A 12,947-nucleotide genomic window follows, 5' to 3' on the forward strand; every position below is an offset into this window, starting at 1 on the left:
TTAGTCTACTGCATATAAAAAACGTTCCAGGGGTGTTTGAAACTAAACTGTGCAAATTCGAAGTGTTAACATATGGTCGCGCTACTTTTCAATGGGTAAGAACGACGTGAAATATATTGCGCTCCATATATTACTATTAAAAATTTCCACGACGAAAATGTCGTCAAGCCCAATTAACAGGTTAATTGAATGCACTGGGTCAAAATGTCCCAGTAACTATAGTCCGATGATTAATGGTTTTGAAGTATTAGATTTAGCACTTTATAACTGTAACAGTATTGATAGTTATTTAACACTATTTTTGTCTCTTGTATATACCTACTTGTACGGAATTAATTTTGTATTCGTCATAGGATGAGTTGATTTGAAGAGAATAATTTTGAATTAAAATTTTGACGAATGTCTTTGGGCCATTTTGTGAGGAGCCCTCTGACACCGTTGGTAAAAATAATGTGAAATTAAAGTGATAAAACTTGTCTTTTATCACCTTTGGCAAATACAGTGTTAAATTAAAATTACAAAACGTGTCTTTAGTCTTCTATGGTAAAAATAATGTTAAATTTGAAACAGAACTGTAATCGATTGATCTGTATGAGGATTAATTAGCACACTTAATAATTAAGTTTAAAATGACAATAATAAGTGACGTACAAAATGACCTGTTTAATTTTCGAGCCATGTGACGGATATCATTTTTATTTCTATATCTTTGATAACTCTACATCGTTGAATAAAACCTAAAAATGTTTATTAAGTATTCAACACAAATGTGTGGAACATAAAAGATTGTAAAGACTGCCGTATTCGTTATATGGCTAAAATTGTAAGTGTAACAATAATTCTTTCTTTGCCGGTAATAAAATTCTCTTCAGATAACGATCTGAAAAGAGATAAAACCTTGAAAAAATAAATCGCGTTAAATCGCGTGAAGTATTACGTTGTCCCTGTCACGAAGGACAATTTATCTTGTTTGTTTGTAATAAAAGTGACAGGCAGATAGCTACACGTAAAATGAAAACCAGGTGCAGAATACTATGGTGCGCGGATTCTTTCGATTTAAAACAGACTACTGCATCCAATTCTTTATTACATCGATATTGGCAGAGAATTAAGAAAATGCTACTATACCAATTTGCTATTACATGGATATTGGACGAGTATTGTACTCATATTGACATAATACTATTATATTGGTATTACATCGGTATTATATTCCTATCGGTAAAATATTACTATATTAATTAGCTGTTTACATCAACATTGTTAACCCTTTGCACTCGAAGCTATTTCAACTGTAAATCTGAAATAATTTTTCTGACTTACAGTATTTTTATCTTACATGACAAAGTGCATTTTATGCACATGAGATTGTGACTCTTGTGACTCACACAACGGTTACGCTCTTAACAATCTTTTTAAATTTAGACTTTGCTAATGTAAAAATTATTTTAGAACGTGACATCATAAATTTTAATGGTGCCTCAGAATCACCACTCGAGTGTAAAGGGTTAATATATGTATAATATATTCCAATCGACAAAATACTACTATATCTATTAGCTATATATATTACATTAATATTGGACGTGTATAGCATATCCTTATCGACAAAATACTATTATATCAATTAGTTATTACATCAATATTGGACGTGTATGTATAATATATTCCTATCGACAAAGTACTACCATATCAATTAGCTATTACATCACTATTAGACAAATGTACAGTATGTTCATAATGACAAAGTACTATTATACCGATTTGCTATTACATCAATATCGAACATGTGTATATTACATTAATATCGACAAAATATTACGTTACCAATTTGCTATTATATCAATATTGGACGTATGAATATTATATTAATATTAACAAAATATTCCGATATTAATTTGCTGTTACATCAATATTGAATGTATACACTGTATACTACTATATCAATGCTCTGTTGCATCAATCTGGTGTCATATTTATATCGACAAAATACCATTACATATATCAATTCGCTGGTAGTTTATTAATATTGGTTGTATATTATATTCATATGAACAAAATATTACGTCGGTATTACATCAATATTGAACATATGTATATTATATTCATACTATACATATAAATAACAAAACAATATCGGATGTATCGTATATCATATTCATATCGACAAAATACGACTGTATCGATTTGTTATTACATCAATAGTGGACGTATATTGCATCCATATCGATAAAATATTACATTACTATATCAATGAGTTGTTACATCAATATTGGATGGACAAAATATTCGTATCGACAAAATACTGCTATACCAATTCGCTATTACATTAACATCGGCCATGTAATACTTAATTCATAAATTACACCAAACTATTAATTTAGTGTTAATGAGTCAGTCCAGACAGTCATGGCCAGACAGTCTGTATACTCCATTAGGCACTTTTTCGATTTCTACAAATTATTAATTGGTATTATTAAGTTGTCAGAATTTCGTGGGAAAGAATCGTACAACAGTAAATCTTCACTCATTCCGAAGCTTGGAGCTTTTACTTTTATACATTGTAATCCCTTTTTGTTTACATTAATACGATGAAGTAGGAACTGAAGACTCTCGTCGTTTAAAAAATGCTACAAATTGAGACGTCTCTAAAAGCATGGCGAAGATTTCCTTTTGTCGTTAAATCTGCCATAGATTCGAAGGTTGGAGCTTCTCTTTTACGATGTCCCCGTAAAACTTGATCTATGATTTCTTCGCTGTTTTAACGGACAGAAATGAGGAGGATCATGCCATCTCCAGGTACAAGATTAGTCGATCCTCGGGAACAAGTTCGGTCGTGTAAAGCCTTCGAGTACCTTTCATTCGCAGTTCGCATTAAAACTGTTGAAAAGAATCGCAGCGCAAGTTTTAACGAAGCTTTCATCTTCGAATTAATGACAGTCACTGGTCAAAGAAAGTATTTTCCAATTGTTTTCGAGACCCTTCAATCGGTAATATTTTCGAAAAGAAACGTCGTTGATTTCTCAGCAACTGAAGCGTCTTCGGTATCTCGGCAACTGCAGACTGCCTACGTTTTAATATTCAAACTTTGTCAGTATACATATACTATGGCACTAAATAAGAAAAAAATATTATTGTAATATTACCTGATTTCTCGTGGAAGCGTCAAGTTATAACTGTTTGTATTGCATATTATATATAACTTGTTAACAAAGCTCTAAGTCATCTTCTTCATTCTTTTTTCTTATTTAATGTTATAGAATATATTGACATATTACAGAAAACCATGTTCGAAGGAAATTAAAGTAGGTAGACGCTCCAAGCTTTAAAATGAGTCCAGATTTATTGTTCTGCGATTATTTCTTACGAAATTATAACAATTTAAATCGAAGCTAGGCGACATTTGTGGAGAATATATTTGAAATATTATTTTAAATAATAAATTGTCCACAATTCAAAATAAAATAGTACTTTAAATAGGACATAAAATTTCAATAAATAAAATATTTATTTTGATAATAGATAATAGAAAATAAATATTTCATTTTGATAATCTAAAACGTAAAATAAAATATTTGTTAATTTAATAACATAAAGCGTAAAATCGAATACTTCCTATAGTTCTTAACCTGAAAATAAATTGTCAAAATGATTAACGTAACGTAAAACGAGATCATGTAAGAAATCATAATAATTGCAAATGAAATTTATTATTATCACGTTCAATATTAGGTTCTTTTAAATACTATGTGTAATACGTAATTACAGAAAATATTTGCACGTAACAAACTGTATCTTTTATGTACGTTTATAATAATAGGAATAGTTCTTCTTTTCTTTTTCGATTACTAAAATAATTATATTCTACACTATGATTTAGTGAAATAAAAATATTTTATTTGAAGTTAAAAAATTAAATAAATAAAATATTTCGAACTATGGCAGAAATATTTTCACCGCTTCTCAAATAAAATACTTTCACAAATATCGTCTTACACATTTTTTTTACAAAGAGTCGAATATTTAATTTTCAAAAGTATATTCTATCGAACAAATCAAATATTCCATTTTCAGAAATACATGCAAAATCTAAGATAAAATATTTATTTACTGTTTGTTATCTAAAATACTTATTTTAATGTTTACATGTCGACAATCTTTCGAGAATCAGAAATCAAGATATAAGCACGCAAATTAATCTAATTCATGCAAAGGCAAATAATAAGATGGAGAACATGATCGCGGTAGAAAGAGCTTCTAAAACGCACGATATTTTAGTAGTACCTCGATTAACCCATTAACTGCCACGATCCCCGTTTGGGGATTTTGGAATTTTACGTACACCATTTGGCGCGAAGAATATATCAGGTGCGTTTGACAGTTTAATGTAATTTTATATATATCAATCAATATTGTTTATAGCAGTCGGTGTGTATTTTGTGTTTCGTTTCTTTTCAACGAGTGAACAAATTTAGAAATCATCTGTAAATTGAACGCAATAAAATTATCATATTTTAGGTATGATATCTTTGGTTTGGTTTTTATATTATAATTAAATACATAAATATATAATTTAGAGGTTGTAGTAACTATGTGTTACTTACTCTCTCTCACAGTCTGTTGTTTTTCATACAATAATAGAAATTTTTTCTTCTTTTTCTTATTCATGCAACCTGACACAATCCCCATTTGAGACTTTTTAAAAAATATAAAATATTTCAACAACAAAACATAATTTGAATATAATTATATTGTTACACAACTTTTTGTGCATATACTATATATTTACTGTATACTATATACTATATATTTTGTGCAATTTTTCCCGTCAAAAATTAAAAAAGAAGATTTGGCAGTTAATGGATTAACCAAACCTTTGATGACTGAATTAGCTTTATCAGAAGTATTAGTAAATACTTCCGTCTAAGTTGATCCATCGGCTAAAAATGGATCGATGGATAAACATGTGGAAAGTAATGACGAGCGCTGACAAATGCAAGCATATCGCGTTCACTCTAAACGAAGCCATCGTTCTGTTAATAACCCTAAGCAGCGTCATCGTTCCTCAAACCAAGGTGGTCGAACACTTCGGATTACATCAGAACTCACGACGCCGAAACCACGAAACTAAACTGAAATCAATGCAATCTATTATACACAGAACCATAGTAAATGCATCAAGCACGTAACAACGAAATACGAAAATATCTCGTGATCAAATCAGTTGCGTCGAGATTAGATGATCGCACAAGTGATCTGGCTAAACAGCTATATTGGGAAAATTGACCTAGAAGACTTCGTTGGGAACGTCATACCGACGTCCTTGCGTACTTTTAATCAGGGTCGGTCGCATATTCGACAATGTTATAAGGGAAAACCCACGTATTAATAATTATTGATTTTAAATAAGCTGTTCCATTCTATTCCTTATGTAAGTAAAGGGTATTCTCGAACTGGATGCATTGCAAAATATGTAATATAAGAATTGTTGATGCATTGTGGCGAATTTTTAGTTGGTATATTCGCGGTGAAAATGGAAGAATCGTTTTTGCGAAAAATATGCAGGATGCTCGGAGCTGTAGCTTTACCTATATCTGCATACTCAAACACTGCTCACTATCTTCGAATTATTCATACTGAATTATAATGTACAATATCTCCTGGTCTCAAAGACGTCGCATGTATCGGTAACGCGATTATCGTAACAAGTATCGTGCAAGACAATTCTGCGGATCAGAATATTTTGTAATAATGCGAAATTGCAGTTTTGCTATTCTGTCGAATCACTGAGAATTAAGATATATGAATATTAGCTCGTGGGTTGTTTTTCTGTTCCTTTCTTTAATAGATGTAAAATTGTGTAAGAATAATTTTCGGAAGAGAGCCGAATTTTTGAAGATATCGTCACTTTAATATTCAATTCTTACACTTGGTTAGCAATTTTATATAAAAATATCGATCGATAAGTACTTTGCTTTTGTCATATATTTGTGAATGATTTATTAGCAAAATTGTTTGTGAAATATTTGAATCTTCAAATCTTTATTACAGAATTTGTAGTTGTTTCTCGCAAAATAATTGATTAGCTTCAATTTTCGAACATGTTTCAACCCATATTACGGTATTCGATGTTCTTTCTAATAGTGATTCCATAAATATCTTCTTTTTCGCGGACGGAACTTGCTGACCAGTTAAAATTGGCCACTGTGCGTCATTGCGACAGAATGTTTTTTATTTCCTCACTCAGTACATGTTTTATTGGAATTTTAAAGCCTACGTGACATCGAGGTTTCCAACAGTGGACGTGAGCAGTGTGAAGCAAGTGCTAGCTTACAAGTGCAAGGAGAATTCGACAGCACTCAAGATGAAATCCATCAGATACATTTGGTGAGTCCAATTTCATTCTCGATTTATCTTCTACTATCTTATTTATTAGGTTTCTACGTGTCGAACGTCCGATTTTTAACGGTAACTTTATATGAGTTTCAAGTTTCTTAATCCGTTGCAGACGAAGATCTTTTTGAACCACTAACAATTGCATTGTGTGCGATCGTTGGATCATCGAGTTTCATCAAACTTTTTGTGACAAATCTAGGGTAAAAATAAGCTGACCCCTATTTTGACGTTTTCGTCGATACACATTATTTATCAAGATATTTGACGATTGATTAACATTTAATAAATTCCACTTAAAAGTCACAATGGTATCTAAATAAAGAAATGAAGACTGCACTTCGAAACTTTGATTTTAGGCTTTGCTGTGATGCATTATTAGATTGCGGATTTTTATGCAAAATAAAAATTGTCTGTCTTAATTGCAAGCAATGGAAATCAAGTAGCAATTTCATTACTCCTTGAATCGTTTCAACACATCAAAAATGATACATTGACGTTTTAAGGTGCTTGTAATTTTTACACTATTTTAAATTGTAACTATCCAATTTTGCCATAAATGCATCAAATCTGCAGTCTACATATTATGCACTTTTGAGATATGGTAGTGTTTCTTGATGAAAACAATTTAGAACATTGTTATTATAAAATCGGACATTCCATGTATGACAGCCTAATATGTTTTATCACTCTAATCAATACACATACTTATTACAGAGGTCAGTAATTTATACTTTTTTCTATAATTGTGATCGATTTTGCACCAATTTGACAAAACTTAGCGAACCTATTAACTAAAAATGTATTATTTACATTTTACTAGTTTTTCATCTTGGACCAACTGTGTCTGAGAAAGAGGTTCATACAACTAGTCAATTTTTGATCATACAAACAAGATTTCATGCAAATCTACATGGTCTTAATGGCACCTACATAGGCTTACGGAGATTATATTTTTCTTCGCACAGACAACAAAGTTGTACAATAATTTTCAGATCTTTAGACAGAAGATTTTATGTTTTTTGATCGAGATTACGTAGATATTAAACTCTTACTTAAAAATTTGCAAGTGCAATTACAATTTCGAATATTATAATGAGTGGACTGCGGATCTTCATGCAAAATAAAAATTGTCCAAGTGAATTTTGTGGAACATAAATTGGATGAGAATGCATTTTTTCTTTTAATAATCATAAGAAATTGACAATAATGTAACAATGTCCTTAAAAATTCTTCTAATGCCGTCACAGTTTTAAATTTGATCTATTCACTTCCTGTCATAAATGCATAAAATCCGCAGTCTATTAATGAGATACGATGTTGAATCTTTGATATGTTTCGTCTTTTATCACGAATTCGATAATTTAAAGTTTCGCAACTTTTCCATACATATCTCAATGTGCAAAAATGTTGAACCTTTGATATTTTTCGCCGAACATCGGAGATTCGATACATTCCAAAACTTGCAAGTACAATTGCGATTGCCAATAATTTCAATGAGCAACGACGATCGTGCTTTTGTGCTTTTTATATTTATCGAGAGCTTGCAAGTATAATTGTAATTACGGACATTTCGATGAGCAACAACATTGAAATTTCGATACCTTTCGACGAGCATCGCAAATCCTATGATCTCCAATTTTTATTAAAACGATGTACAGAAGGAACGAATCGGAGTTCCCTCAAATTCTTCGAAGAAAAATTCCAAAGACTGAAAACTGCTCCTAAGCTAGAAGACTCACTTAAAAGCACTTGCTCAATAATTTATCGTGTACAGGAGAACGCACATCCGTTACACGTTACCTAACGACCAACCCTTATACATTTTGCATGAGATTGCGCTTTCGTTTCCTCTTTTATTTTTTCGGTTTGAATAGTAAATCGGACTATCATGGCGCTAAGTACTCTTTGTTAGCGGTAAAGGGTTTTTAAAATGTGAGAAACACCATTTTTCTTTGTTTCGCGTGCTGGTTCTAATAGTTCGCACGCCATCTTTCTTTACGGATACTTCGTCGAGGAAAGAATAATCACACAAGACTGTGCGATTCTTTGTGCGAAATAAAAATTCTCCGCATTAATTGCAAGATTTAGGAGCAAGTATAATTTCATTTCTTTTTTCGCGATTTTAATCACATGAAATGAATACACCAAATTTCTCGGTTTCTTTGAATCTTTTCACTGTTCTCAGTTTTTCTTCACCCACTTTGACCATAAATACACGAAATCTGCGATCGAGCAACTACAAACTCCGAGAATTTAATCTTTAGATGCATCGCTGATAACTCGTTATTGGACTGCGAATATTATGGATTTAGGTTAACACAAAATCGTAAGAATACCAAAGAGAATTTAAGAGTTCTGTCGTTATTGAGAACACTTCTCACCTTCTCAACTCTCACTTCTCATCTGTTATTGAGAACACGTTTTTGCAAGTTATTAAAATTATCGAGAAGAAAAATGAACATCTACGTTGCTCTTGCGTTTTGCAGTTAACAGAATTCGTGCGGTGCGATTAAATATATTAAATGCAATGCAATAAAAACGATGAATAAACAATAATACATTGAACGAGGCCGAACGAATGCAATATTGATGAGAACAACGACGTGTAGATAACGATTTACAAACGACGATGCGATACATCGATTTCGTTGTAGTGCGCATCGATTATACGATAACATTGTAACAAATTTTAGTTAAAGGCAGCAATTAATGAGGGGAAACTTTGATTTTGCATAAAAATTCGCAGTCTATTGTATTACTGTCTGCAATACAAAGCGAAATGGTTACATGGCTTTATTGTTCGCGATGTATTTTTTAATACATTGATTGATAGCGTCAACGGTAACTTAGAAAAGTATTGAATTTTCATTGTGTGACGTATACGCTTAGTTTACTTACAATATAGAGGGTGTCCCAAAAATGTCGCGCAATTCAGAAATGGAAGATTCCTGAGGTCATTTGAAGTAACTTTTTCCTCAGCGAAAATGCGATCCGCGAGATATATATACTATAAAATAATAATATAATAATATATAAGATGCACTTACGATATACAGAAAAAATTCAGAGTTAAAATGGCTTCGAGTGCAAAGGATTAATAAGGAAATTTTAATTCATATAATACTATTTATTATATTATAAAATATATTATAATATAATATAATATAATATATTATAATATAATACTATTTATTATTTTATATTATAATATTATTTATAATACTATTTATTTATTTTATATTATTATTGTCATTTTGTTTAAAGCAGCTTGATAATTTAAGAATTGATGAGGTATGCCATGCTCCACGTCATAGACCACGTAAAAAACCAACCAAATATTAAAAGTATACTAAAAATTGAAAAATAAGGGTTACACATCTGCTAAGTCTCCTAAGCATTGACGAAGTCGGGATTGGCAAACAATATTATTCTCGGACGCGTATCGAAGTTCAATCGTATTTCTGATGGAATCTCTTGTCCGATTCATCCTGAATTGTAATTGGATGATAAAATTAGGGTTTCTCTGAGAGCGATCAAATGTTTCGGAGGTAATTTCTTCCTACGATGATGGCAAAGCTACCACATGCGTTAGAAATTCTTAATAATAACTTTAACTCGTTGATTTCTTATAGCTATAAGGGATGAGTAATCGTTTTGGATTTCGTTATTAGTCCTGCTACCCTCAAAAGCGACTGGTTACGTGTGAACTTTTCTGCCTATCGAGCGAGTTTCAAGGCCAAGCGTTCCCGGGACAGGGAATTAGCGCATAAAAGATTAACCCCTTCACACCTGGTGCACATTGCAACGTACATTACCTTTATAGCCTTGAAGAAAGTTAGCAGCTCCAATTGCTCGACACCTTGACCTTAAAGTACATAATTGAAAGTCATAGTCTGCCTGTAATTAAAGAGTGCTTCCTAGTCTTACGGATGACAAAAAGTATTTTTCCTGTACTTTTTACTGTTTCAACGTATTATAAATAATTAAAAATCCCGAGAATCGCAGTTCTGTTTTAACACTTTCGATCAGAAGTTGTAAGAAATCTGCGGATTTTTTTCATATAAGGATTCTCATCGTTCATATAAGGTATCGAGATCTACAAAATGCATTTTTGAAATTTTCGTTATAAGCTCAGATAAAAACGTTTGAACGAGAGAGTTCTTCATTTCTTTTTCTTTTTAATTACAAGTAATAGCAAAATTAAGAAACAAAGGTATTTTAGTCATTGCACAGTGAACTAGTTACTCTAATGTTAAAAGAAAAATTCGATTCGTGTAGTCCAGTTTAAAAAATATTATACCGTTTTATTATACTATTTTCGAGATCTTTTCGATTAGCCATAACCGTTTCAAAAACCGGAATCGATATCGCAGCCGTTGTCAACCCTTGGTTACATCTCTGTGCACAAATGCAATCTACTGAAACCGAGGACAAAGCGGTAATTAAATAGCCCGGAAAATTCGTGCCGTTTTATATGCGCAATTCTGCTTTTTATTTCTTACTTCGTATCCTCTTTTACGATGGAACACAGTCCTCGTTTTCTTCGACAAGTCTTTCCCGTGTATCAGGTAGCACTGCGATACCGCTTGCGTGCAATTTTGTGTTTGTTTGTTTAACAAATTTTCTTCCGGTAAATCGACTCCTCCTGTGTTCGGGAAATGTTCTCCTTTTTAATCCCGCTTCCACCACTGTTTTAGACGTGTCAGTTGTTTCAAAGCTCTCCGTTCTCGTTTCGAATTCTCAAAGAACTCTCGCTTCTCATTCTTGGTCAGGATTCATTTTAAAAATCGTTCCGTATCGTTAGGACATAAAAGCGCGTAGTACAGTCCGCGACAAAACGATACCATGCGCCTTGGATTTTTTGGGTTTTTTTTAAAACCACCGAAATGTGGGCGAAAATATATATATGTATATAGATAAATTAATATAGAGTATCGCTTCCTTGGTAATTTATGAACAAATGTTAACTGTTTTAGCCATTTGCACTAGGATTCCTTACGATTGTTATGCAAAAATTAATCTGATTAGTGATTAACGATTGTAATTCGTTAGTTGTTACAACTAACTGATAACTATTAAAATAATCATGATTATAGCTAATGACTAACGAGTTATAATCGTTAATCATTCGTCGTATTACTTTTTGCTGAACTACTTTTTGTTCAATTATTATAAATTAGTCATAATCACTAACGAGTTATAATCATTAATCGAATCACTTTTTGTCCAACTCTCTTTTTCTTACCAATAAATACATTGGTTAGCACTGCTTCGTTCTTAATGAATCTCCTGCTAAAATCAGTCAATTCTTTTTTATTTTTTTATTTTATTTCTAATTTATTAATTTCTTTAATTTACGAATTTACTTTAAATCCTAGATTTTTACAACAGAAGAGCCAAAGTTCTTTTTTTATTTCCTTCGTCGACTCGTTGTTATAGTGCAAGGTATATCTTCCAGGAATTATCTACCTCAAAAACGAATGTGTCTTGATAAAAAAAAGAAAAAATGACAGAATCCATGGATGAGAAATTATAATTTTAATTGTCTGGATTTGTAGAATATCATTTTTGTCATTGTTTGATTCGACTGTGTACGTCGCCACACACCGCATGTGTTTTGAAACAAGCGCATAGAAACAAAATTGTTGGCTTTTTTAAATCATAATTCTTATCGTTTTGTCGCGGAGTGTATGCTATCGCGAGATCCAGGCCATCTTGCTTTATGAGAACGTGTGGCATCCAAGTTCTGATTTCTTTCTTATTGCTACTCTTTCCTAACCGCCACGGACAGTCGTCATCGAAATGTTTACTTCGCTAAAGGTTTTACGCACTCGTATAATACGATTGATATCTATTATCGGTCTCCATTTTCCAAGTAATAATACGGCGCGTTTTTTATGCACATTGCACGTTCCTTTTACATTTTCAGATAAACTGGATCTTTTTAGAAAGTCGTTTAACGCAATGTACCGGAAACTGCTTTCGCTTAGGATTTTGTATAGTATCTCTTGTGATACGATGAAAAGGTAGCTGTGTTGAGTGGTCCTCAGTTATAGGGATCAAACATTTTTTTTTTTTTGGAACTTTCTTTTTAGTCTAAGCATTAATTTATATATACTAAAAGTACCCTACCATATATTATACCATATATTAATTTATAAACTAAAAGTATATACCATATATTAATTTATATATACTAAAAGTATATACCATATATTAATTTATATACTAAAAGTATATACCATATATTAATTTATATACTAAAAGTATATACTATATTGTTATATACTAATTTCTATATTAATTTATATACTAAAAGTATATACCATATTTTGATATACTAATTTATATATTAATTGATATACTAGAAGTATATAATATATTTTTGTATACTAATTTATAAATTACTTTATGTGCTAAAGTATATACGAAGTAGCATATATTTAATATCGTGTATATTTACATACTTTCGTACATATTTTGCACATTGTTCCTGCATAAATGTCATACGCATTTTGTATATTTATCGTGCATAAACGTCCGGAGTTTAG

At 31.5% G+C, this 12,947-nt stretch overlaps 1 protein-coding gene across 2 annotated transcripts in view; it reads left to right on the plus strand.

The window, feature by feature from the left end:
* The window catches only part of LOC117219149 (uncharacterized), a 118,114-nt gene that overhangs the window by 73,335 nt on the left and 31,832 nt on the right, over window positions 1–12,947 (plus strand). For both annotated transcript variants that reach the window (XM_033468076.2, XM_033468077.2), the window contains one exon: window positions 6,273–6,387. In XM_033468076.2, the coding sequence (XP_033323967.1) occupies window positions 6,273–6,387 (115 nt within the window). The remainder of the gene's footprint in view (window positions 1–6,272; window positions 6,388–12,947) is intronic.

Source organism: Megalopta genalis, chromosome 12, assembly GCF_051020955.1.
Source record: "Megalopta genalis isolate 19385.01 chromosome 12, iyMegGena1_principal, whole genome shotgun sequence".
NCBI lineage: Eukaryota > Metazoa > Arthropoda > Insecta > Hymenoptera > Halictidae > Megalopta > Megalopta genalis.